A 27,444-nucleotide genomic window follows, 5' to 3' on the forward strand; every position below is an offset into this window, starting at 1 on the left:
ATCATGAGACATTCCACAATTGTGCGGCCTGGAATGTACATGACCCGCGCCAATAAGGCCAACATTTGGCATACTGCGCTCAGTCCCCTCGCACGAGCTGGCTTGCGAATCGGCAAAAGCGAGATAGCGAGCAGGAATCGGAAGCATTCTGACCTCCTCCCGGGATCATCGACAGACAGTACGACGGGGGCGGGGCGGTGGTGCGGACCAAGGAGTCTTTTGGGTCGGCAGAATCCTGCAGGCTGGGTTGGGTTGGGTATGGCCGATTCTCGCGAGCTTGATTGGAATGATGCGAAAACCCTTGTGTGATTGATTGGTGCTTTCGCCTTGCTTTGCTCCGAGCGGAGCTGCGCGCAAAAGGGCAAAAAAGGAGGAGTTGCCAGCAGCAGCAGAATGATGAGACGCAGCGAACCAAAGACTTTATTCTTCTGAGGCGATGATGATGATAGCGAAGGACACGTATAGCGCCGATTCTGGTGGCGTAATTTGTCGTAAACGAAGGCCAATCAGTTCTTATGATAATCATATTTCGATTATTGCCATTAACAACGACAGTAACAAAAGGAGAATACACAGTCGAGACCCAGCAAGTGCAGTGCATGTGGTCACATTTGTTGTTTGTGTGGGGACCATCTCCTGCTCTCTCCCTTTTTCCCCTCCCCCCCTGTTTTCACAGTCCCTGCGCTTTGCCTCTCCTTTAATCGTCCCCCTCTCAAACACGAAAACTAAATCATTAACCAAAGCGCGATTGCGACAAGTCCGACGAGAGGCGATGGTCGTCGTCGCCGGGGCGTCGTTTTCAGTTACACGAGGCACAACAAGTAAAGCAAACGACATAAGAGTCGTACTACTAACTAGGAATCCAAATCCTCAATTAGACTAGTGCCCTGCACTTTATTTCTCCTTCTTCTCCTTCTTGATTGCACTGCAGACAAAATTCCGATGCTTTTCGAACCCCTCCTCGATCGTTATTCTGAGAATGTGATCTCTCTCTGTCTCTCAGTCTATCTCTGTCTCTGCAGTCCTTTCAATTCTAGGCGTCTTCTCTGATCCTCACAGTTGGCTTGTTCAATCTCTACTGAATACAAACTTCGGTGGGTTGACGGTGCTAATTTTTGCGTTTTTGTTTTTTCCAGTCGATTTCAGGAATGGAAAATGGGGAGGCATGCGAAAGACTGGTAGGCGATGGGTCTGTAGACAGCAAGGGAAGAATAGCTGTGAAAGCAAAGACAGGAGGATGGAGAGCGGCACCCCTTATATTTGGTGAGTTTGAGATATTGTCACTCGACATGTGTACTTGCAAGCAATCATGCGCTTGTTTTGTCAAACTGCTAACAGCAAGCGAAGGACATCTTAACTCATAAATTAACCATGTGGTTATCCTGGGTAAGAAGATTTCTCTGTCTGGCTTGTTTTGCCTGAGCATGAATGAGAATCGCTATTTCACTTGTTTGCTTTCTGTGGCTGCATACTCATGAGCAGGAAGCCAACCAATACCTGGTATGCTACCTTTTTCCACTATGTGAAGCCGTGGTAGTGTTTCCTTTGGCTGTTGCTAGAGCGAGCTTGAGCTTGCTAGTGTCACTCTCAAAAAGTGCGCTGACAGAAAGTGCAGTCCGCATACTGCAAAGTAATTTTCCTATGCATAAGCCATAGTGTAAATAGTAGAGTTGCGGCTCAAATCTGGAGATCTAAGCAAGACTGTTTGCAGTTTGGACAGTCCGGTAAATGAGTTGAGCTTCCCAGTGACTTGAGATCCTCGAGTATCTGGCAGTAATATTTAGTGAGTTGATGCCTTCCAAACACTTTGTTTGATGTTGCTGCATGCACTTCTCGTCTTAGCAGTATGAAGACAATTCCAGAGGAGTGGCAAGCAGTTATCTGAATTCACTCAAAACACCAAGGTTCACTTAGTCTGAAACACTTGTGTGTATACTTTATGTTCATGAACACTGGCAAGTTTCTAAACTCAAAAGAGGGTTCAGCAAGTTGTATACTTCTAGTATTGTTGTTATCTGTCATCGTAGATTCCTCCACTTAATGTGATGTTAATGCACACTTCACACAACTTAATGTTTGCTGAAGAGATTTACTATCTACGAGAGCTTGCAAGTTTGTTAGGCTGTAGTTAATCTGTAGTCTATGATGAGGGTCTCTGCCTGCCCTAATTACCTCAGAGGCTTCCATGAACTCTAATCCAGCTTGCATGGAAGTCCTTTTGTGCATATGCATGTGCATGTGGATTAGTTTCTGTATATAAATGCTTTTGACCTGATATCAGATACAGGATAGATCACATAATACAGTCATACTCTTTTGTTTGAAAGGGTATTCGGCTTTTGCTCTTTTTCAGGCATTCAGATGTGCATGTCTTCGAATTTTAAATCCATGACTTACTCCCTTCTTGTCTCATTCAGGCACAGAGATATGTGAGAGGATGGCATCTTTAGGGCTCCAACGAAATTTGGTCACCTATTTTGTGAAGAAAATGAATTTGAGTAAGCCCACAGCTGCCAATATGGTGTCAAACTTTGTGGGTACATTATATCTTACGCCCTTTCTGGGTGGCTTTATGGCTGATGCCTATTGGGGTCGTTTCTGGGCTATTGCTGTGTTTGCCTCTATACAAGTGATGGTAAGTTCTTGTACTCGGCAAATTGTTTGGTATGTTTTGCTGTTTGCTTTCACTTAAGTTACTCGGATCCATCTTATTTCCATTTTGTTATGCCTTTTTGGTTTATTCACATGTCCTACTGTTGTATGGTGTAGAGCCAGCACAATAGCTGTGTAGCAAATGTTGTACATCATTGTAACGGCTTCGTCATGATCTTTGGGCTTGTTTGTGCTGGTTAATATGGATGAGAGGCAGCAAACCTAAGGGAAAAGATTCAAATCTACATCGTAAGGAGGTTAGGAGATGTTTTATGCAGTGTTTTATAGTCTCTTCCTTTTGAGAGAGCTTTTACATGCTGGCCAACTGTTCAGTTGAGAGGCATAATTTTCCCTTCTTGCGATGTAGTAGTAGTTGGGCAAAGAAGCCACATTGTAAGTGGTATAGTTGTACAAATTTCTTTTTCTTCTGAATTAGTGCTTTGGCATTGTTTATACTTCTGAAAGTCTTGTAGCTCTGTTATGATCAAACTTTGATATATATGCATAGTGTGGCATGTCTCATTTTTGTGGAACGCATCTCATTCACAGTGTTGAATCAATATACCAGCGTCCCATCCTTTGAACATGGGTTGAAATTAGAGTATCTACTATGACTATTCAGGCTGTTATTAACTTTGTTGTCCTTGATGAGTTCATGACTGGCGTAACTAATGTGGCCTATGAATTGTTGCACAGCAGTGTGCTATCAACTGGGACCAGCTCTTAGATGATAGTGAAAGTTGTCAGACAGACATTATAGGATTGAGCCCCTTCTTGTGGGACCGGCTTCTGTGCCTATGATCAGTCAATTGGGCACTGACTAGTGGCTTTAACTTGCCTCCTTTGAGAATGATAGGTGACCCCTGTAGCATGCAACTTAGCAACCATGGTAAAAGAAAAGTATATTATTTGGAGCTTTTTGTGTCCGTATCTACTGTGGTTCATGAATTAAGGCTGTACATTTGACGCCAACTACTATTCTGCTTGGAGACTATGATCCACTTGGCAATATGACTGTGTGATTGAACAACTGGCAGAATGGTGGGACAGGACAGGTTGATTGTAAGATGGTTCTCCTAGAGTCATCTGTAATAGAGGTGAACTGATTGATGATGATTAAGCTAGAAATCTGATTATCTGACTAACTTGATTGAAAGAGCAGAACAGATAGTCTCAACCCATCTTCTAGAAGTGTCCATTTCTCTTTGTCATGGAAAGTACAAATACAGGTGTAGGCCTTGCTCTCTTTCAAATGGAGGAGGCGGAGCCGACTCAGGCTGAAACCAAGCTGCAGGCTAAATCCCAACAAGGCTGAAAGGGAGACAGAATGCACAAGACCCAAAAAATCAGTTCTTATGCTGTGTATTTTCAGTTCTTTTTTTGAGTTTTCTTTGGCCCGTATGGAAAATATGACCTTTCATCCTAGATTTGCAAGACTTTTGTCCTAACTTTCTACTGGTATCAGGAATTAATCCAGTTAAAACATTCTGATTGCATGATTGATGCTTTGATGAGTAGTATTGTTTCTCTTCTCGCTTGCATACATTGAACGGTTCACTGAAATCTCCCCAATTGCTTTGGTTAAGTCGGGGTATCAACTACATTGGAAGCCTGTTAAAAGTGAGCTTTATCTTTTCCAAAACCTCTCATGCCAACTCTCAATGACTGGTCAAAGAGTGATTGGAGTCAAAGGATTTTTTGCCTCTTTTCTATAGCCATACAAGGAATTTTTTGGCCATGGAGGCTTCACAAGAAGAGATTGTGATTGGTGGGTCTTGGACTCTTTCTCATTGAAATAGAGTGGATGAAGGAGGTGGACAATGCTCTTACCTCCATGTGGCAAATTAAGGGTTTTAAGATTCTTCATGTATGAAGGTCTTTTTAGAATGGGGCAGCTCTTTAGTAGGAGCCACACCTCAAGACCCATGCATTGAGCACTTGGGCCAAAATCATAAATGTGGTTGGCTATTTTGTGAAGAAATACCCTAATGCAGAAACATAAATGATAGTGTACGACAAAGCATAAACTCAATAGAACACAGTTAGGATTAGGGTAACTTAAAGACAATGCACATAGTGAAAATCTGAATAAATGAATGAATACCGAATATACAATGCTCATGCAGTAAACAAACTATGCCTTGAACTCGTGTCTCGAGGACCGAGGCAAAGATAATGAGAGGGAGAGTGTATCGTACTCTTGATGAATCCCAAAATGTAGCAAGGCAGCCTCCTAGATGTCTGACAACAACAAATGCAGCAAGGGTAATGCCAAATCAACATCGGTGAAACTGGCCTTTAGAAGCGCAAAGGGCCGTAAACCACATTTTAGTAAACACTTAATTCAGCTTAACAGTAAATTCAACAAGAAAACTCCACACACAATTGGAGCTAGAGTGCTCTTGCACCACACATTGACACTTGTTGGTCCTAAAGCTTGGCATCCCTTTCAGTATTTCGTTAGATTATTAAAATATGCTTGAAATTGGTTACAAATAACTCTATTTCAATGATTTATTGCGACATACCGGATACACAAGTGCACAATGGCCTTGATACCTTCACTGTTGGTTTTCAACTAGTTGTAGAGTGTTCAAAACTACAAGTGAACACTTGAGCTTACCAAACTCTAAAAATGATAGAAAGCATTTGAACCCAATTTTGCGGAGCATTTGTTGAGATCGTTTTCTTACGCAGTCCCATGCTATTTCTCTCACAAATAGAGGGAGGTTTCTTACGATGAAATTATGAGAATGTCGCTTTCCTCACAACAAAATTGATAGAAAGTGCACTGGGCTTGAGATCTCGAAGAAGAGGATAGGATCTCAGTCCATAGTGCTGTTATAACCTGTTTTTTTGATATGTAGCTCAAAAAAAGTATCATAACTTGATGTATATGAAGTTACAAGGATGCCCAATGCAATCCCTATGCCAAGAGGAGAAAAATTGGCCGTTGTTCACATTTCATCTCTATGTTGTAAGCTTATTCCATGGTTGAAATCTACAATTTTCTCTCGCAGGAAAGAAAAGAGTGATTGTCTCCAAACTTGGGTTGCTCCAAATGAGAGAGAGAAAGCTTCAAATAGCCAAGATAAGCTTCCAAATGAGTATTTAATTGCTCCTTAATCGTATCACCTTTTTTATTAAGGACTAATTAGTGACTTAGTCATTAATCATTAGTGAGTTGCTCACTAGTCGAAACTTTAGCTGAGGATTTGCTTAATAACTTAAGTACCCTAAGTGAGCTACTTACTGGGTGAAACTTTCAATGTAACTGAATTTTAAGGTGCAAACTTTCAATTTAATGAAAGTCTCGCGTTGCACCTTATTTCTTCAACCCTAGCCATATACCATATGGCCTTGTCCATCGCATGCCCCAGTGTTAAATCTTTCACTACCGATACAATCGGCACCATTCCAAGAGCTAGAGGTACCATAATTAAAGTTTATTTTAATTAAAAATCTTTGTGAAGTTTAATTAAATCATTAAGTTCATTTCTTACTATGATGATATACCCCCGTCTTTAAACATTGCAAGCAACTGTGATTGCACGTGATTAAGATCCAACACGGCATACTAAATGACCAATAAATATTATCCAACAACCAAGCATACTGCCATTACTGTAAGTATATTGTCAATGTATAGTTGTTCATACATGTTTCCAAGTAACCAAGCATGCTGTTGTAGAATGTACACTTATCCATACATGTTTCAATGTAACCAAGTATACTGCTATTACACTATGTTTGGGCAATGTATATTTTTTTAAAAAAATATGGTAGTTACTGCACTAGTATGGTACTCACTGCACTAGTAAATAACCAAACATAATTGTAGAAACACAAGTGTCTAGTAGGTTGATCATAGAAGTACATGTATGGAATTTGAAAGATCTTCAAACAGCCTCTAGATATGTGAGCATATTTGTACTAAGGAAGTAGAAGCATCACCCCCCTCTTGAGCATCATGCAAAGCTCCAGATCTATACTTTGTTGAGCCTAATTGAGTGCAGACTGAAGTCGGCTCCAATTGAAAAGCATCAAGGTAAAGCTGTAACAAATTAGGTGATTTTAAGAAATCATTCTTCTTCATCAATTTTGCATCAAGAGGTGCATAATTCTAAAACACCAAATAGTGATGAGAGACTTTACCCTTGACCTTCCTTTTCTTATGTGGCAATATCTGCTCAGGAACCAAGATTTCATCAAGTTTCTCAACCTCTGGCTGCATCTCATCATGATATCGTTAGTCACATCACCATGGAAAGGCCTAAGAAGACTCACATGAAAAGCATTGTGAATCTTTCAATGATTAGGTAGCTTCAACCTGTAAGCCACCTCATTGATCCTTTGCAACACTTGGAAAGGTTTATAATATATGTTTTGCTTGAGTCATTTGGAGAGTTATTTTTACTTTAGCATAAACTTTATCCAAACTCTCGACATACTTGTTGGTCTAAAAGATCTAATCTTTTGTATGCAAAATGGATGGGACTTTTTCTCCCCTTCCACTATCTCAAATAGTTGGCTTCCCAGTGGAATTGTGCACTGTATTGTTATAAGCATATTCCACAAAAGAAATTTTTTTTTCCCTTTTTGTTTCATGCTCAGACACAGTGTGTTTCAAAAGATCTAAGATAGTAGCATTTGCTTCTTCAGACTACTCATCTAAGTATGGATGAAAAGAAGATGAAAACTTTAGGGTGATACCCATATTCTTAAAAGTGCGTCTCCAAAAGAGACCAACTCGTCATGCAAGGATCCTTGTCACTCACCAATAGACTATGGCAGGCATGCCATGATATTTAAAGATGTTTTGCATGAGCAATCTTGCCATGTGATTTGCAGTTATCTTTTTCCTCATCGGAATGAAATAAGTCTGTTTGCTAAAGCTGCAAATAATGGTCCATATGCCAGAATTTCTTGTAGCTGTCCTAGGAAGATGAAAGATAAAATCCATGGCTATGTTGTCCCACAATCTATCAGGAATTAACAAGGGCTGCAACAAACTTGGTGCCTTCTGTTTGTCAAACTTGATCTTTTGACATACAATGCATGTGTGCATAAAGTAGCTTACATCATGTCTCAAGGCTAGCCAATAAAAGAAAGTCTTAACTGCTTTCAATGTAGCATCAATACCACGATGCCCTATATATAGAGGTGCATGACTTTCAACCATAACCTTGGCCCTTAATTGCTTTGTAACACATAATCAACCATGCATCATAAGAAAACTCTCTCTAAGAGTATAGTGCTCATGGTGTTGACCATCTGACAATAGATCATAGACACTAGCGAAGTTCTCATCCTTTAGATACAGTGTCTTCATCTCTCATCTAACTCATGATGATATGCTATAGACATTGCTGAAACCTGTGGGTTCCAGACAATGCATCGGCAACAACATCCTTTTTACCCTCCATGTGCACTATCTGAAACCTAAACATGGATAAAAAGTTGGCCCATCGCATATGCTTCTCGGACAGCTTAGTTTGAGTGAGAAAATATCGCAAAGTTTAATGATCTGTTTGTACAACAAAATCAGCCCCTAGTAGATAGTGTTTCCAAGTGGAAAGAGCATGAATTACAGCAAGCAACTCTTTCTCATAAATCTGCAAATTTTTCTCAGCACCCTGTAAAATTCTACTCTCATATGCCACAACATGGCCTTCTTGCATTAGAATTGCACTAGTGCTGTTTCCACATGCATCGCATTGAACTATGAAAGATTTTCGAAGATTTAGCAAGATCAACACTGGATTCACAGTAAGCTTTTCTTTCAGCTTATTGAATGCTGCAATTTCCTTACCAGCCCTTGTAAATAAAACTCCCTTTTTTTGCAATGCATGAAGGGGTGAAGCAATTTCAGCAAAGTGGCATATGAACCTTCTATAGTACGAACACAGCCCCAAATAGTTGCATACATCATGCAAGGTTCTAAAATGAGGCCAGCTGTGTATTGCTTCCACTTTTGCAAGATCCATTCTAACACCATCTTTTGAGAGAATATGCCCTAAGAAGTGAATCTCTGACATGAAGAATTCACTATTTTTTACATTAATAACCAACTTGTGTTTTGTAAGTTCTTTAAACAAAGTAGTCAAATGCATCCAATGTTCTGCCTCATTCTTCGAAAAGACTATGGTGTCATTAAAGAATATGCCAATGAAAGACTTGTAGGGTTGAAAAGTTCTATCCATCATGTGATTAAACATTGCAGGTGCATTTGTAAGCCCAAATTGTATGACGAAGAACTCATATAATCCAAAAGTGGTCCTAAAAGTTGTCTTGTGCACATCTTTTGGCCTTATATGTATTTGATGATACCCACTTTTAAGGTCTATTCTACTAAAGATTGCACTTTCCTCTTAGGGATCCATGATATCATCAATCCTCAATATAGGGAATCTATTTTAATGGTGTTTTTGTTCAAGATGTGGTAATCAATATATGTTTGCCACCATGAATCGTCCTTTTTCTGCAGGAGTACAGGTGAGCAAAAGGGTGATGAATTGGGATGAATCAACCCTTTTTCCAACAGCTCATTAACCTAATTCATTACTTTCTGCTATTGGGCAGCACTCACTCTATCGGTTGGCCTGTTTGGATGGATAGTACTAAGCACAAGGTCAATAGAATGATCCTTTGGCCTTTTAGGTGGTTATTCTCTAGGTAGGGAGTCAGAAAAACAATCTTGGAATTCTTTTAAGAATTCTGTCAGCTCATTATTTAGCATTGAAACATTAGACTTAGCATCATCTTTACTAACATCTTTTGCAAAAACTACATGGGGAAATATGATTTTCGTTATTGAAGAAATTGCTGAAGCAAACATGAGGATTAGCTTGACCCATGGGACACATCTCATCATCTCTAATACCCAACTTGGTTGCCAAATTTGGGGAAATGAAGTTGGCACGAGCTCTTGCATCAAAGAAAACCAAAGCATGCTGATCCCTCACTTTGCCCCATGCATGGCATAGCTTTGAAGCATCTGTGTTTGGTTGCTCACCAACAAGATCGGATACCAATCTTTTTTTGTCTGCCTTTTTGAAAGAACGACTTTGATTATTTTTCAGCATGTTGACCCTCTTTTGAGGATTTAAACTTGTTGTCCAAAAATTCAGACTTGCTGTCCTTATTTTCAGCATTGTCCTTTGAAGCATCTTTGTTGCCCTTAAATCTTGTGACGTGTCCTTTCATCAATGCGCAAGTTGTATTTGCATTTTCAGTCAATTGTGCCATGCTGGTTACTTTTGTCTTGGTGCAATAGACATGGATTTCTTTGGGTAGACCACAACAATAGGTCTCTTTTTGCTCAGCCATTGTGACCTCATGAAAAGAGCTAACTAACAATAGAGCTGCCCAGAATTTGTTTGTGTACTCTTCCAAATCAGCACAATGAATTGCATCTAATTTGTGCCAATCCACTTCAAAAGTGTTTGTGAGCCATTGAGAAGAGAAAACCTATTTGAATTGCACTCAAGTTGCTGGTGCCTTGTCTTGCATCAAAAGGGTTGTCCACAGCTGAAGTGCATTTCCTTTTAAAAAAGTGGTTGCCTTGTGCACTTTTAAAGGCTCAAAAAATTGTCCCCAGAGTTGGCTACATCAAATTGTCAAATGAAGGTCATGTCAGAGTGAAGGTATGTGGAAGCGAATGACCAAGATAAAGAGTGAATAGAGAGAAGAGAGAGAGAAAGAGAGGGAAACACAGAAAATCTCCAGTGAAGAATGCTGTATAAGGATGCAGAAATATACACGGGTGCAAAGAGAATGTCTTCGTATGTCTCCACCTCGAAGATCTTAGTCTCTGTTAGCCCCAAGGGCAGTCTTTACAGTTTGTAGCCTGAAAACTTGGAGCACAAGTGAGGGAAACTGCAAAAAACCAGGGCCAATAAATAGGTCAGCAAAAAATGCCAAAGAATACCAGGTTGACTGCATTAAATGCAGCCGATTGGTCAGCAAACTGGCCGACCAGCTGTTTGACTTGCAAAACTAATGTCGCCTGACATGTCAACTGCCATGTGGCACTCTTGTTGCACCTATCACCTGTTGTATCTGCTGTACCTGCTGCTCTTACCTATCCAAGGAATGTCCACCAACTCTAACACCCACCAATTTCCCTTCCCCCCCCCCCCCACGGCGATCTTGGACATGACAGAAGGCTAAGGGATTTGGAGTGCTATCAAAGTAAAGCCTAGGAAAGCGCCTTGGTAAACAAGTCTGCAAGATTGTCTTCTGTCTTGCAATAGACCAAGGAATTGTCTCATCCAGAATCTTCTCCTGAATGAAGTGGTACTAGATCTCGATATGCTTCGTCCGACAATGAAACACAGGATTCCTGGCCAAGGCAATGCAACTCTCATTGTCACACTCGATACTCTGTCTCGATCGAAGATAGGGTAACTGCGGGTTGCTTCTTACTGCTCCATGAAATAGCACCATCACCCAAGGTAAAAAAGTAACTTGTCATGGACCTTCGATGATCCACATTGCCAGCCCAATCGGAATCACTCCATCCTGTAAGTACAAAGTCAGTAGCACCGATACCAATTGGATAATAGATCCCAAGATCAGGAGTGCCCTATAGGAACTGCAAAATCCTTTGAGCAGCCTGCTAATGAACCATCTTGGGTTCACTCATGAACCCAGCTAGCACACCTACAACATAACATAAGTCAACACGAGTATTAGGAAGCCAGATCAAAGAGCCAACCAACTACCTATAATGGGTAGCATCTACCAAAGGAGAATTAGAACAAGGTGTAGCCTTCCAATTCGAGTCCATAGGAGTCATAAGAGACTTGCATCCCTCCATCTCACACGTAATCAAGAGCTCCTGTACATACTGGTGCTTGGAAATAAATATCCCCCTCGGAGTCTAATAGATCCCATGACCTAGAAAAAAGGGAAGAATATTAGCAGTCATGTTTATCATGCCTTGTCATCTCTTGCCTGTGAGCCTCAGTCTGAGTCAGACGAGGACTTTAGGAGCTCTGACTTGTCTATCACTTGTTTTGACGGAGGAGGTAACTCATTCTAGAGCACTCAATTTATTGCATTTCAGTGCATTCTCTCCTCTAGTCGGGATTTTATGTGCATTCCCGGGGCAGTTTATACATTCTTCAGCTTGCCTCACCTACCGGACATTGTCCACCCTTTTTGAGATTTTTCTGAGCATTTTTGGCAATTTTTACCAGTATGAAATGCTGGTCAGTTGGCCCCAAATTTCAGGTCGGTCAGTTTTTGGGTTTTTTTGGCTATTTATAGCCATTTTCCACTTGGCAGTTAGTTAGATTGTCATCCTCCCTCCTTCCTTGGCAGGTGCACACTCTGACTCCATCATCTTCCTCTGTCTTCGGTGTTGCTAGCATCATCAGCCTGATCTGGTGCCCTCCTTGATGCTGTGGGCTGCGTGCAGGGATTGATCAATTCTTCTTCTGCATTCAGCATTTGTTCCTTGTTTAGTGCAGGTTTCTTTTCTTCTTCTCTTGTAGATTGTCTCTCTTTTCCTTTGTGTTCGAATTCCTCTTCCGTTGCGCACTCTCACAAAGAAGTCCCATATCCATCATCTCAAACTTCTCATGAAGTGTGACCTTCGTCTACTGAACCATCTAAGTATGGCCATCGGTCACAACCAAGTCGTCCACATAAAGGACAAACAACTCATGATCTCCACCTAAGGTGTGTATACAAAGCTAGGGATCGGCTTTGGAACACAGTGACCCCAATTTCTCCTTGACGAATGAGTCAATCTTCTCATTCCAAGCATGGGGAGTCTGCTTAAGGCCATAGAGAGCCTTCCTCAACTTGTACACCTTACCATCAGAAGAATCAAAGCTTGGAGGCTGCTCAATATAGATCTCCTCCTTCAGCTCCCCATTCAAGAAGGTAGACTTCAGATCTAGCTGATAGACCGGCCATCTCCTATGGCTATCCAAGGCAAGAACTACACGAATAGTAGCCATCAAGCCGTAGGGGCAAAAGTATCATGGAAATCAATGCCTAGGCGCTGTGCAAAACCTTTAGTAACAAGGCGGGCCTTGTGCTTGTCCAATGTGCCATCACTGTGGTCTTGGTCTTGAAGACCCATTTGACTCCAATGATCTTCTTATGAGGAGGCTTCGGCACAAGATACCAAGTGCCATTCCTCTCAATCGACTTTAGCTCTTGCTTCATCGTTTTTCGCCAATGATCATGCTGTAAAGCCTCCTTTATGGAGGTGGGCTTCCGATTGTGCATGACACGAGTCATCAAACAATAATAAGTGTAAACAAGCTCGGTGTGGTGTGCTTGGTTCCTTCGAGAACGTCACGGGCCATCCTGCGGCTGCCACTCCTTAGGGACCCCTGCAATCCCAACATCACAAAGAGTGTCATGAGCCCAACGAGGAGGGGGTTGGATCTTACCTCGTCGCTCTCCATCTGCTGCAATTTCTAGAAGGTTCACCGACGGATGGGGAGGAATCGGTGAATTTGGTGGCTGAGAATTGAGCTCCTTGTCCAAAGAAGAGTCCTCAAGGGGCACAAGCTCCAGAGGAACAGTCGTCGCTAGTGCCTAACTATCACCGGGATCTCTAGGAATAGGGTGTTTCTCACCCCCCTCTGAGGCTAGAACTTCCCTCCACGAACCTAACATCACAACTCGTGTAGACATCCCGCTTAACAGGATTATACAATTGGTAGCCTTGAGACTGGGAGCTATAGTCCACAAACACTTGTCTTTTGGAAGCCACTTCAAATTTGTCATGCCGTGTCTTCGGGATGTGAACTTAGGCATCACACCTAAAAACCTTGAAATAAGAAACATCCGGCTTAGACCCAAAATATGCCTCATAAGGGATCATACCAACAATAATGGAAGTAGGGGAATATGATTTAAGGATGTGAATTGCAGTAGCCATAGCCTCAACCCATAGACACAGAGGCGTTTGACGATGCTTCATCATGGTATGGGCCATCTTGATCACACTGTGATTCTTTTGCTCCAATATGTCATTTTCTTGAGGGATGTTTGTACTGACAAACTCTTGGTGAATACCATGATCTGCACAAATATAAGCAAGCTCATTAGAGACAAATTCTTTGCGCTTATTTGATCGTAAGGTCTTCAGTTTTCGGCCCGAGCGGTTCTCCTCAAAGAGCAACCAATTTGTAAAGTTGGAGAAAGCCTTAGACTTCGGCTACAAAAAATAAGCCCATGTCATCTTGCTGTAATCATCCACAATTAGTATGAAATACAAGCTCCCTCTAAGGGACTCCGTCCTCATTGGTCCACAAAGATTGGTAGAAACCAGCTCCAAGGGTGCTGAAGACCCCCCCCTTAAAGCCTTGCTGTGAACAACTTCACGAATCTACTTCCCATGGATGCAAGATACACAAGGCTGCTGGCTCACCACAATGTCCAAAAAACCTCGAACAAGCTGTCCCTTTGATGCCTTCCCAAGGTAATCATAATTGAGGTGGCCAAACCGAGCATGCCAAAGCTCGAACTAGGTTTGTGAGGCAAGAAGAAGAGAAGTCAAGGCAGAAAAAGACCACAACTTATAGACTCCATTCTCCTCATATCTTGAAGAAAGAACTTGTCTCGATCCACGATCAAGAATCCGAAAAGAATCCACGTCAAATTTAACCAAAAGACTGAGGGCACAAACCTTGTGCACCGAAAGTAGATGGTACCCCAAGGTTGGCACATAAAGCACCTCAGATGTATAAGTACTACCTTGCCCATCTAGAATAAGATGCATATCTTCCCGTCCTTGTACAGGAATAGACGAACTGTCACCAATGAGCATCTGGCCATGTGAAGGTCGCAAATGAGCAACATCTGCTAAAGGAGTCACGTGCCGTGAGGCACCACTATAAACAATCGACTCTCGAGTGTATGGGGCCATCAACGTAGCATTAGAAGCCGCCGGGGACAAATCCTCAACCACCTCCAAATGGAGGAAAGTAGTTGATGAGGGAGCAGCCACCGCTTTGGAATTCTTTGAAGATTTCTCCTTCTTCTCCTTGTCGGGGCAAAACTTCTTCTAGTGACTTGTTTTGCCACAGATGTGACAAGTAGACTTCTTTTCTTTGTCCTTCTTGGATTTGTCCTCCTTCTTTTGGTCCTTCCCCTTCTTCTAAGAGGACTAACCAACCAAAGTCTTAGATTTAGAAGCATTGGTCCCTTTCAATTGCTCCTCTTGATCCAAGATCGTAGGAACCAACTCTTCCCAACGAAGAGTCTCAGACCACCTTGAAGCGATCAAGGCAGAATAAAAACCACCGAAACGAGGCGGTAACTGTGAAAGAAGAGTTATCACCATGTCTACAGAAGTGATCACATTCCCTGTGTTTTGTACCTGCATTTGAAGTTGCCTCAGCTTGTTATTATGCTCCTGCATAGAAGATGACTTGTTGACACTCATGGTCCTCATCTGCACTTCCAAAGAAACTTGCTTCATGACGATCATACGATTGCACATCTGATCAAGCTCCAACCATATCTCTTGGGCCATCGTCAAGTGCTAAATATAAGAGATAACAACTGTAGTATATGAGAGAAATAAAAACAAGCGGATGTGAGCATTGAGTTTATCCCAATGTGCTTGAGCCTTAGCCAACTCCACCTTATCACTGGAAGAGAGTTTGGACTTGTCTCGCGAAGAAGGACGATGAATAGACTCCGTAATAAGTTTCGCCAAATTATAGGACTCCAAAATGGCAAGTATCATGATCCACTAGATGTGGTAGTTCTCGCCATTGAGCTTTTGATTTGATGGAAGAGCCGGTAAGACGGGGCACCTTCCGGTCCATGATCGCCTGAAACTCTATCGCGGCCTCAAAAGACATCTTCACCTACAATGCCTGCACGGAACACAAAAAGGGGTTGGATATTTTGACACAGGAGTGTCCACTAGTGGTAATTATTTTATGCTTGGTGATTCATTTATCTCTTGGCTGAGCAAGAAGCAGTCTACAGTGGCCACATCTAGTTGTGAAGCTGAATATAGGGCATCATTTATAGCTACATTGGAATATGTTTGGCTTAGATGCCTTTTGGTCAATCTTAGTGTGGGACAATAATCACCCACTCCTATCTATATTGACAGTTAGTGCCATGGTAGTGTAAAATATTACACGGCGCAGCGAACAGAATCTGAGAAAGAGATAGAGAGTACACAACAGATAAGAGGAGAAGCAGTAAATTCTTTAACTCCAAACAACTGATACAAAGATGGCTCTGTCCACCCGTGCGCTTCCATTGTGTGAAGCTTAGATGGCGATCTAGACAGAAGATAGGTGAAGAGTTTAAGGCTAGCTGGAACAACAACTCTGACTGGGTGAAAGATGAGTGAGTGATGGCTGCGAAGGGGTTTAGCTTTTATAGCCTACGAAGGTTGTTAGGTCGGCCTGCTGACCGACCTACCATATGAGCCTCCACTAGTCGGCCAGGGAATATTCCAGGGAATATTCCCTTTACCATCGGGCCGGGGGCGCTGCCCCCGGACCCCCGCCAGGGGGGCCGCTGGCCCCCCTGGGACCCCCCCAGCCAGGGGCCGCTTCCGCGGCCCCCGGACCCCACAATAGGGGCCCCTTTTAACTCCCTTACCACGCAACTCAATGCAATGTGCCTCGAGTTGCTACCAGCTTAACCACTCCGTCTAACCCAAAGATTAGACCCACAACGGTCACCTTTTTGCCATCCGGTCACATAGACCTCATCTGATATACAAGTCAGGACTCAACCAATGTCCGGGCTCACATTTGGCTTCTCCTCATAATGGGGGCCTTACAACTTTGAGCACCATGGATCATTGGTAGCACCTAATGAGGGTGGAGCATTGATCATATCTAACAGGTAGTTGTGAGAAATCCGGTTTTTCATACTCACATTATCATTATGTCAGAGAGCGGCTCCATGCATGGGAGATTGACTTGGTTTATGTCTCTACACAGGACAACTTAGCAGTTGTGTTTACAAAAGCTCTCTCTAGAGAGAAGTTTGAGGCACGTTCACATAATTCACTCCAAGAGCGTTTGTCACACTTAACGTGTTCCTTCGTAGCTTTGGTGTGAATGCTCTCTTATCCATGTGTACTTTTTATCTTCTAGCTGGAGAAGGGTGTTTTCCCTGCAAGAACACCCATTGGTGGGTGTAGTACTTTACTACCTTAGGGATTGTATTTTCATTATCTTTCTCACATAGTGGATGTGACTTTTCAGTGACACTCTTCTCTCTTGCAATTCACTTGTTCACTGTGAGTGTGTGTGCATGCTGCTGAATCCTAACCTAACACAAACCCTATCCTTTTTTGACACACTATCAAGGTAGAGATGCTCAGAGAGCTAAAGATCCTCTTCATCAATGAAGGTGAATAAAGGTTGCGAACGAAACACTCTCAGCTCTCGAACTCTTACTTATTTCATTGTGTCATCAAGGAGATACGATTATCTTCTTTTCTCTCCCACCCTTCCTTAATAGGTTTGATACATTGATGCTATGGGTTCTCCAAAGGAGGAAGCACGGCTTACTAGGTACACTTATTGTAGCAAGAATGGTCACTCCACGGAAAAATTGTTGTCATCAACCTTGTGCCATCTTTTTTTTTTTGCAAATAAAGTGTGGCTAATTATATTACTTTAGGAAAAACTTGAGTACAAGTAAGTGCTCATGCTCAATGGACTAGTTGGAGCTGATCAGAGTCACAGATATATCAAGTATACAAGCCTCTCAGGGCGGTCTAGGGAGGGATGGGGGCAAGAAGCCATGGGGGATGTATCGCCATCTGGGGCTGCTTGCCTGCATCACGAAAAATAGGTCGTGGCCGCCCCAAGTGTGCATGAAATGAGATCGGAGCTCCTACCGAGCTTAAGACTTGCCTTGCACCTGGTCCCATTGACCGCAAAGGGAGTGAATGATGGAGGTCCAGAGTATGGAGGGGGGGTGTATCACCATCTGGGGCTGCCTGCCTGCATCATGAAAAATAGGTCCTGGCCACCCCAAGTACGCATGAAATGAGAACGGAGCTCCTACTGAGCTCGAGACTCGCCCTGCACCTAGTCCCAAACGGTCGCGGAGGGAGTGGATGATGTAAGTCTAGAGCTTTGCTAAAGCCGCCTATACTGAAAGTCTCTCCTCACCAAAAGCCTCACGACACCGCGCCTTCCAGATATGCCATCCAGTAAGACTCTCTATGATCTCCCATACCTTAGAACAACGGTCTACTGTGGGCTCCAGTACCTGGCGGATGGGTAGAGCCTCTAAACCGACCACTGCGTACGACCTTGCCTCAATAATGAATATCGTGTCTTGCATCCCAGTCTCATACAGAAGGTGACGGCCTTGGTTGACTGTCTGCCAGCAAAAAGCTCCCCATGAGATATATCCAAGGCTAGGAGCTATACGACGAAGGATGTGGCATGCTTCTCTCCACACGAGCTGCGCTGCCTCACATGACCAAAGGCAGTGCTTTGGGGACTCCAAAGGCTGCCATGTGGAGTGTTTACAACCTCCCTCCTTTTGCATCTGGGCTAACCAACTCCCCACCGCGTGCCACCAACCATAGGCAATACGATACCCTCCTCCGCCTCCAACTGTCCCATAGGCGGAGCCAAAAGGTCCTTCGGAAAGCCTCCGTGATGTTGTGCTCCGCCTAGTGCATGGGGTGCTCAATCCATGTCCTCCTACATCAACACGTGTTTGCCAATCTTGGCTTTGTACTCTAGGAACCTCGGTGGCTTCTTGGCAACCGTAGTGGCTGGCCATATCCACTCTCCCGGATCCCACTCTAGCCCATCAAGTGGCTTGCCCTCCAAAATCTAGAGGCGCCACTCCCTAAGCTCCTCCTAGAAGACATAAGGGTCCAGCCGCCATGTCTTCCCCTGAAGGCCAACCACCCGATACCTCCTCCATGGAAGGAAAACTAGCTCCTCATCTTGTTGTCCTTTGTCAAGGTCCAGATGCCCCCGGTCCTGTACGGTGAAGAAAGTCCCATGTGGGGCGCCTTCCACTCTACCTGCCACGTGTAGGGGGATACTTGCTAGTGAAAACTTGGTGGCCCATATCTCCTTGGGCTCATTGGCTCTTGTCTCGGAGGGGGAAGCCACTCCTGAGATATTGTTGCGTCAATCTCCCTTCTCCTTAAGTTACCTCCTCTCTGGCAACGTGATGCCCGTTGCAACACCTCCTCGTTCATCATCCTGTACACCTCTCGCCATGTCACGATGGTACGAGCCGGGCCGGCCTCCCACCCAACCCATTGAATGTGGGGGTGCTTGCCAATCTGTACCCCCTTTTGATCTCTGACCTGGGGTTCCATATCACCAGTTGGCGGTCTATCTCCTGCTGGCAGCTTGGGGGGCTTTGGATTAGGGCCTTACGGAGTCCCTGCCATACACGAAGCAGACTATGTAGAAAGGGTGATCTGGGCTGCCATGAAGATCCATCTGAGGGCGGCCTCCAATCACTGCCACTCCTGGAGACCCTCCTGCAATCGAACTTTCGAGGTCTGCCCTCCTGGTGTGAGGCTGCGAACTACTAGCTTGCCCAAGAGGGCCATACTCTTATACTCTGGATCTATGATCCCAAGCACTCCCTGTGACCTATGCCGAATGATGGTCACCCATGCCACCTTAGCACAGGAGTCCCTGGAGCCGTCTAACCCGGCTCAGAGGAAGTTCCGCAGCACTAGGCGGCGAAGCTGTACTACACAGGACGAGGCGAAGCACCAACACGAGGTGATATACCAAGCCGTCGCTAGGAGGACCTGGTTAACCACCAGGGCTCGGCCTGCTAGGAAAAGGCAAGCGGTACGGTACTCCAGTAGGTCAGCTTCCTCCGAATAGAGTCAAGGACTGGAAGAAATTACTGGGCGGGAGTAATGTGGAGTCCCACCTAGAACCCTAGGTAACGAACGGTTTGTCCTCTGCATACCCATCTGAATCCCAAGTGAATGCCCCACCTTGTGCTGGAGTTCGGGTCTGTAAAGAAACCAATTGACTTTCGCCAGTTGATTTTCGCTCCCGCTGCAGTACAGAACACCTCGAGAGACAATCTCACTCTCTCCAATATCAACTCATCGTCCTCTACATAAAGTGCTGTATCATCTGCATACTCGAAGTCTAACAGCTCCGTCTTCTCTCTCAATGGAAGTCGGAGACTGCGTAACCCGCTCACACGTGACTTGAGGAAGTGAGACATCGCCTCTGCAAAGAGTAAGAACAAGTATGCGGCCAAGGGGCAGCCCAGCCGGACCGATCTCTCTAGTCGAAACTCCTCCCCTCGCATGCCACCTATAAGAACCCTGTTGGTGGCCGATCTGTAAAGTGCTGAGACCCCACGGATCCATGCGTGGGGAAAGTTCAACCTCACCATAGTGCCCTCTAAGAAGTCCCAATCCACCTTGTCATAGACTTTCTCAAAATCCAGGAGTAGTACATCCAATCCTTGACCACTATGTTGGGCCCACTCTGTCGCCTCAAAGAAGGTGAAGACATTGTCTAGCATGCTACTATCCTAGACAAGGCGCGTCTGTGTGTCATGAATGATGTCTGGAAGCACAGGGCGGAGCCGCCTACCAATCATCTTTGCCAGTGCCTTGTAGGTCACTGACAGCAAGGTGATCGGTCTCCACTGGGATAGCTCCAATTGGTCTCCCCCTTTAGGGAGGAAACTGATAAGCCCTGTCGAAAGACTCCCTGGCATCCGTCCAGAAGTGAAAATCTCTTGGAAGGCCAATAGTAAGAGGTCCTTCACCACCTCCAAGTAGGTAGAAGGCCTTAGAGAGGCCATTCTCTCTTAGGCATTTCTGCTCGTCCTGTGTATGGAAAGCCTCCTCAAGTTCCTTCTCTGTGAAAGGGGCTAGGAGGGAGCGTCCCATCTCCTCTGTGATGAGGGAGGGGATGTGATCTCAGACTTGCTGTCTACATCGCTATCCTCTAGTTGAAGCTGTCTCCTACTGGAAAAGGCACCTATAGTAGTCGGTGGCAATCTCCATCATCTCGTCTGGGCTAGAACGAGTCCTCTCTTGCTGATCCCGAAGCTTGCGTATCTACTCTCCTGAGGTGCGGGGCAGATACACTTCGAAAAAATCCTTGCACATCGTGTCTCCTTTCCGCGCCCAGAAGGATGCTAAGGTACGGAATGAGAACTTTGAACGCCTGTTCTCTAGGCTGGCAATGGCTGCTCGTGCGCGCACCTCGTGTGCATGGAGGATGGGATCCCTTGGTGCCCCCTGTTGCAATCTCTGCATGGCTGCTAGGTCCTGTCGGAGTGCTCTCTCCTCCTTCTAGCTCTGCTACCTGGCCTATATGGCTGCCTCTTGGTAAATACTACTCGACTCGGCTAGGACCTTTGCAACTTCCTTTGCGATCCGGTCCCTTCTGCCCCATTCCCTAGTCCAAATGTGCTGAATTTGTCTCTTCACCTTCTCCCTCCCATAGATCGAGTCAAGGATCCGACAGGATCGTGTGTCTAGGGCAGACGCTGGGGGGTCAAGTGTCAAGAGAACCAGGAGTGATCAGACAAAGTGGTGCCCGCCAAGTGCCCAACTTGGCCTCCGCGAGAGCATTCCCACTCTCTCACATAGAACCTGTCCAGCTGCTCCAGCAGGACTCAACCCAGCCGCCTATATCCCCAAGAGAAGTCTAGCGACCTTTCCCTCGTGTGGAAAGCTGGGTCTCTCCAAGCATTGCGTGCTTCTAGTGCTAGCAGGAAGACCTCCCATGCCTCCTACTCCTCCCCAACCATGCCCTAGCAGTTTCTGCCTTTGCCCTACTGGTCCTCTAAGGCCTCGAGGTTGTTCAAGTCTCCTCCAGCAATCCAAGAGTCCACCTTTGGGAGTCCTGCTACAATCTCCACCCAGAACTTGCTACGTGCACTAACCTCAGTAGGGGCATAGACATTGAGGACTCCAAGGCACGAGTCCCCAATATCCAATTTGATCCATAGAACCCTCCTTGCCACTATTGTCATGTGGTCTCGTACACAGGTGGTGAGGCTTGGGCCAATCAAGGTGCATACATCTCCACTCTTGCCGTGGGAACCGATGGCGTACTCCCAGTAGGTGTGTGAACTGCCCGGGAGTACCTTCCCTACCCGTTGGGCCTGGGTGTGAGTGAGCTTGTGCTTCTGTAGAAGTAAGATGTTGATCCGCGTCTAGCAAGGGAAGGCCGTAGCTCCTACCAAACAATCAACTTCTTGGAACCATGTGCTCCACTACAGTGGAGGCTATTCACATTCCAGGATGCAAGATGTAAACTCATAGGGAAACCTGTGACTAACCAAACAAGTATCTATTCGGTGTGGAAGCTGTAGATGAGGAAGAGGAGCTATGAGCCATGTGGATACGCTTCGGTGCCGGCCTGGACGGTGAACTCCATTCTCCCATGGTATCCCTCGGGTGGACCATGGGGGTGATGGAAGCGCTTGGTGATACCACCAAGGCATCTGTCAAGCAAGCTGAGAGGCGAGACTCTGTACACTGGTAGAAGCAGGCCGCCTGTGCTAGGGGCCACTCCATCACATCCATCGGAGCTCTCCACTGCGGAGGGGCTCGAAAGATAATGCTCAAATGTGGGACCTCGGCCCCAGCCCACCAGTTAATGTCCATCATGCAACCTGGCCATTGCTGGGAGAAAAGTACCAGTCCACCTTCCCCCATCCACTAGGAGATGTGGTCTGCCACCTGGCTCTTCACCTCCTCTATCTGTGTCGTCGTCCAATCTCCTGTGTGAGAGGTCTGAAGGAAGAAGGCGTAGTTTGGTCCATGTGGTGGTGTTAGTAGATGGACCTTGCTACTCCTTGACTTGCGTACCACGAAGATTCCCACCACGGCCCATTGCAAAAAAACTCATGTGGTAGTAGCTACGCTTGTCTCGAGAAAGTGTGACAGGCAGCATGGATGGATGAGCTGGTGGCTGTGTGGGGGGAGGAAGGGTGGACTTGATTGCTGGTGAGTGGAGGATGTCGGCATATGGGGCTCCTCCCCACCTGTGGGGGGTGGGGGGGGGGTCACCTGTACTGGGTGGGGATCGGGGGGGGGGGGGGGGGGGGGGTGGGTGTGTGGGCCTGTGGTCGTGCCGGGTGGGGCGAGGAGTGGGGGACTGCGTGGTGCTCTACCAGGGGGGCAATGCTCGCCCTCTTGCACCCTGCTACTGTGGTTGTGTCTTAGGGGCCGACTGCGGCCCTCCCTGCCGTCTCCCTCTTTGTTGTCTCTGGACCCTTGTAAAGCCATCCGCATCCACTTGTGGGCCTATCGGCGATGCCGCCTTGGCTCCGAAGCGCATGCACATTGTTGCTCGCCTGATGCCCAAAGTATGGCAACACAGGCATTGCCCTGGCTGTCTAGTCACAATAACCTACTTTTTGAACAAGTGACCGCTTGCCTTGATCTCTTGAAACTGTGGTATATTCTTTGTCTCCTTCAGTGCCACCCGTACCTTTGGGACTCCTGCGGCTGTCACTGTGTCCGCAAAAGAGGCGGGAAGGATAGTGCCGAAGAGTCCTCCAAAGTCTTCCATTAACTGGCAATACTCTATTACCAGTCTGGGGAAGAGTTGGGTGACCGGGTGTCTAAGGAACCTGTTGTGGAGCACGAATGCCTCCACTATGAAACCATTGTACCAGGGAACCATGTAGATGACCCCCTTCGAGGAAGCATAGGGTGAATTGGCCGGCGGATCATGGGCCACGTCTGTCGAGGTAAGTTGTACCATGAAGATCCCTTGACCCATTAGGACCGCCTCCACGATCTGAGCTGTGCTGATGCGCAGCGTGGAATGAAGCCAATCCTGAAGCTGGGCCCTAGAAGGGGAGTGTCCATCTACCTGACCAAATATCACTGTTTCTTTAAGCTCCAACTTTGTGGCCCGGACGGCTAAGAGCGGTTCCTCAGAGAGGACGACACGCAAGGTGTTTGACTGGAGGGCACTTGCAAAATGCGTCGGCTTCTGACCAGAGGTTTCCATTGCGCGTCCCTGCTGAGAACCTACGTATCACGCTGCTGTGCTACTGGAGCGGGAAGTTGCTGTAGGGGGAGGGAGCAATTGGAGGGGGGAGAAGGGGGAGTCGATGGCGGGGGGGGGGGGGGGGGGGGGGATATGGAGCAGGGGATTGGTAAGGGGACAGCAGAGCAGGGGTGGGCGGGAGAGGCATAGGGGGGCAGCAGGGCGGGCGCAGGTCAGGGGCGAGGGCTGGTCGGGTGTAGGCGGGGCAGCAGGCGGGCGCAGGGCGGAGTGTAGGCGGGGGGGAGGTCGGGCGTGGGCGGGGGGCGACAGGTCGGACATGGTGCAACGGTACAGGGGGAGGCGGGGGCAGCGTTCGCTACGCGATGGCAGGGAGCTAGCGTTTTTTTTCTTTACACTTCCTGACCTTGTGCCATCTTGGTGTTCTAGGTGATAGAGATTGTTTTATTATATGCTCAAGGCCATAAGCTGCATATATGACATGCACTAGGCTCTTGTGAGAGCAAAAGTAGACTCTTAAGACCTGATGAGGTGAGAAGCCCTTCTGAAGACCATCGCATTGAGCTACAGAGATTTCCCCCAACCTATTTTTGAGTTGAGGGGCTATCATGACCCTCGGCATCACAGTCTGATCCATAAAGACAAAGGTTGTTGTATAGCTTGTTTTCCGCAGTTTGCTCCACCAAAAGGTAGAGGCCATTCGACTCCTTTGGCTTCGCATTCCTCTCCATTGCGAGATGGTGGCTGTTTGCACCACCTTTGGTTCCACAGTTCCCTCCATTGAGAGAGAGGCTATTGTTTGACACTCATGGTTCTATAGGAGCTAGACATTTCCACTCCCTCCTATGACTCCATGAACATCAACTCTGATGAGGGCATTGAGATCATCTGTGATAACCCTCCCTTGCTTTTTGAGTGGATTCTTGCTATCCTTCCCTCCTCCCTCTTCTACTCAGTCTCCGAAGGTCACCTCTAGGAGCTGTTTGACCTTAGCTCAGGGGACAGTTGGAGCTTTGGCACTGTCCATTTTTGTGGTGTTTGCCCACATCTGTCCAGCCAAGGCTAACACCAGTTGCCCCCAATTTTATGCATGTCTCCAATGGTTTTTTCCTCCTGCTCACATGGCATTTCATGCAGAGCCAGTTCTCAGCTGACTGGTCCTACCAGCATTTATGGCATTTATATCCAACTCTTTTTTCGTGCTGCTCACATGGCATTTCATGCAGTCCCCCAGTTTTTAGAGCACGGCATGTGAATTTTGGGGGAGATGGTCAACTCACTCTGTTTGACAGCTTGGACAATGTTAAATACACCTTTGAAGCATCCCAACTACACTGAAAACCTATGGAAGATGTGATGCTGTAAGAAGTGTAACAATTGGAACAATCATTCTTACAAGGATGGAAGAGACTGGGAGGTACTGGTCAGGAGTGCTTCATGGGGTGCAGGAAGTATTTCTGAAAGGTTCCACTTGCTAGTCCAGTGGATTGTGTAAAATTACCTAATTTCATGTCTGGCTAAACAAGATACAGTGCTACATCTAAAGAGTTGTAAATGCTTCAAAACCTATGGTTTTGCTAATGGATTGCACTAGCAGATTTTGTGGGCTTTTGAGCCTAGTTACTGCAATGACTGGTGCAAATGCATCCTTCAGTCTATAAGAAGCTTATACTAATCACAATTGAGTACCCTCTGCTTGTATAGTGGACAATTATGAACCCTCCCTCCATGAGTTCAGTACAGATTCTGCTTATAGAAGTCCTGTTTGCTGTAAATACTGGTTCTCTCTCTCTCTCTCTCTCTCTCTCTCTCTCTCTCTCTCTCTCTCTCTGTGTCTGTCTGCATGTGTGCATGCATGAGATTGCACAATTGTTGAAACGATCCATCTGTTCGCCTCGATGATTTTTTGATTGTCTTACCGTGTACATAATCTTTGATAACAATTTATGGATGGTTCTCTGTAGGGTATGGTGGTTTTGACTGTTTCAGCTGCACTGCCATCCTTGCGTCCTCCTACATGCTCTTCGTCAAGTTTAACTTGTATCCCAGCACATGGGATACAACTAGCAATCTTGTATTTGGGTTTGTACCTTGTTGCTCTCGGGAATGGGGGTATAAAACCTAATGTGTCATCTTTCGGAGCAGACCAATTTGATGAGCAGGATGCAAAAGAATGGAGCTACATGCCCTCTTTCTTCAACTGGTTTTACTTCATCATCTCAATTGGCTCCCTTGTGTCCGTTACAGTGTTTGTATACATTCAGGATTATGTTGGCTTTGCATGGGGGTTCGGCATTCCAGCTTCTCTCATGGCCATAGCTATCATTGTCTTCTTTGGCGGATCATCACTGTACAGATTCAAGTTACCAAGTGGCAGCCCTCTTACTCGTATTTCAAAGGTCATAGTGGCTGCTGTGAGGAATTGGAATGCGTCTCTACCTTCAGACAAGAATATGCTATATGAAGAGGCAGCAGAGAAGAGGCTTCCTCACACCAATCAATTCGTGTATTGTTTTGCAACACTCTCTGTGCATTTTCCTTGTTTATAAAGATGTAAGAATGTCTGTTACTCTTGATGGGTTGTCTTTGATATTTGATTTATCTTGACCAGCACGTGTGACTTGCAGGTGCCTGGACAAAGCTGCTATTGTGCCAAGTGAAGGAAAGGCTGCAAAGGCAAGACCTTGCACGGTTACTCAAGTTGAGGAGGTGAAGGCGTTACTGAGGTTATTGCCTATATGGGCCAGCACCGCATTGGTCTGGACAACCTTGACACAAATGGAAACATTCTCTGTGCTCGAGGGAGCAACATTGGATGGACACATGGGCAAGAGCTTCGAGTTCCCGCCTGCGTCCTTGTCGGTGTTTGAGCTTGTAAACGTCTTGCTCATTCTACCGCTGTATGATCGGTACTTTGTGCCATTTATGCGCAAGCGTACAGGCCATGAGCAAGGCATCACAACTCTCCAACGCATTGGGACGGGCATTGTCTTCTCCATACTCGCAATGGTAGTTGCTGGATTCGTGGAATTGAAGCGTATCCGAACTGCGAAGGAGTATGGCCTGCTCGATCTTCCTAACGAAACCGTCCCGATGAGCATTTTCTGGATGGTACCTCAGTACTTCCTGCGTGGCAGCACAGAGATATTCACGCAAATCGGGCAGCTTGAATTCTTCTACAATGAAGCTCCCGATGGCATGAGAAGTTTGGGAACAGCTTTGTATCTCAGCACGATAGCGGTAGGCCATTTTCTGAGCACTGTCCTTGTAACAGCTGTGAATCGGGCGACTCAAGAGACATGGCTATCCAACAATTTGAACCGAAGCAAGTTGTATTACTTCTATTGGCTTCTAGCGGGTCTAAGTTTTCTCGACTTTTTCATCTATCTCGGGTTCGCGCACTGGTACCGCTACAAGCCCTCGGGGAAGAAGGCTGAAAACAAAGGCGGCCTATCAGGGCGGAGTTCTGAATGTGAATGAGCAGCCAGCCAGCCAGCCAATCAGGCAGCGCGGGAGGCTCTCACAATGAGTTTGGCCTTATTGTAGCCGCGGTCCAATACATACATGTTGAAAAACATACCCCGGTCACATTGACAGTAGTAGACGTTTGGCCTTATTGTAAATGGTCAATATCTTATATTACCATTTGGCTTGCTCAAGCAATCTGTTGTACGTTTCAGCCTTTTGGGAAACCCTAAGACCGACTCATCTACTTACTTGCGCATGCCATGAGCCGTAAAGGTTTTTATTATGCCTATAAGAACTCGAATAAGGTTTTTATCATACCAATAGGAACTTGTATGCAGGTTACTTAAAAGGAGACACGGGTGTCAGGGCC

The 27,444-nt window shown here is 45.7% G+C and overlaps 1 protein-coding gene across 3 annotated transcripts; it reads left to right on the plus strand.

The window, feature by feature from the left end:
* Positions 1-27,444, plus strand: LOC148013867 (protein NRT1/ PTR FAMILY 8.2-like). Of its 3 annotated transcripts, none has more exons than XM_087666244.1 (5): positions 1-256; positions 1,137-1,263; positions 2,418-2,635; positions 25,571-26,112; positions 26,234-27,444. In XM_087666244.1, exons 2-5 carry the CDS (start codon positions 1,149-1,151, stop codon positions 27,084-27,086), a joined length of 1,728 nt encoding a protein of 575 aa, XP_087522370.1. In that variant the 5' UTR covers positions 1-256; positions 1,137-1,148; the 3' UTR covers positions 27,087-27,444. The 3 variants fall into 3 exon arrangements, with proteins under 3 accessions (XP_087522370.1, XP_087522369.1, XP_087522368.1); XM_087666243.1 differs by lacking the exon at positions 1-256 and adding an exon at positions 665-821; XM_087666242.1 differs by lacking the exon at positions 1-256 and adding an exon at positions 828-981.

This window comes from Lygodium microphyllum, chromosome 25 (assembly GCF_053477565.2).
Source record: "Lygodium microphyllum isolate KBCC chromosome 25, Lygodium_microphyllum_v1.1.10, whole genome shotgun sequence".
NCBI classification, from domain to species: domain Eukaryota; kingdom Viridiplantae; phylum Streptophyta; class Polypodiopsida; order Schizaeales; family Lygodiaceae; genus Lygodium; species Lygodium microphyllum.

Bases quoted from the DNA above. Each gene is read 5' to 3' on its own strand.
- LOC148013867 (XM_087666242.1), top strand. From the start codon at position 943: ATGCTTTTCGAACCCCTCCTCGATCGTTATTCTGAGAAT. The intron at 1,264-2,417 runs GTGAGTTTGAGA...TGTCTCATTCAG, and splicing joins AGCGGCACCCCTTATATTTG to GCACAGAGATATGTGAGAGG. The intron at 26,113-26,233 runs GTATTGTTTTGC...TGTGACTTGCAG, and splicing joins CCTCACACCAATCAATTCGT to GTGCCTGGACAAAGCTGCTA.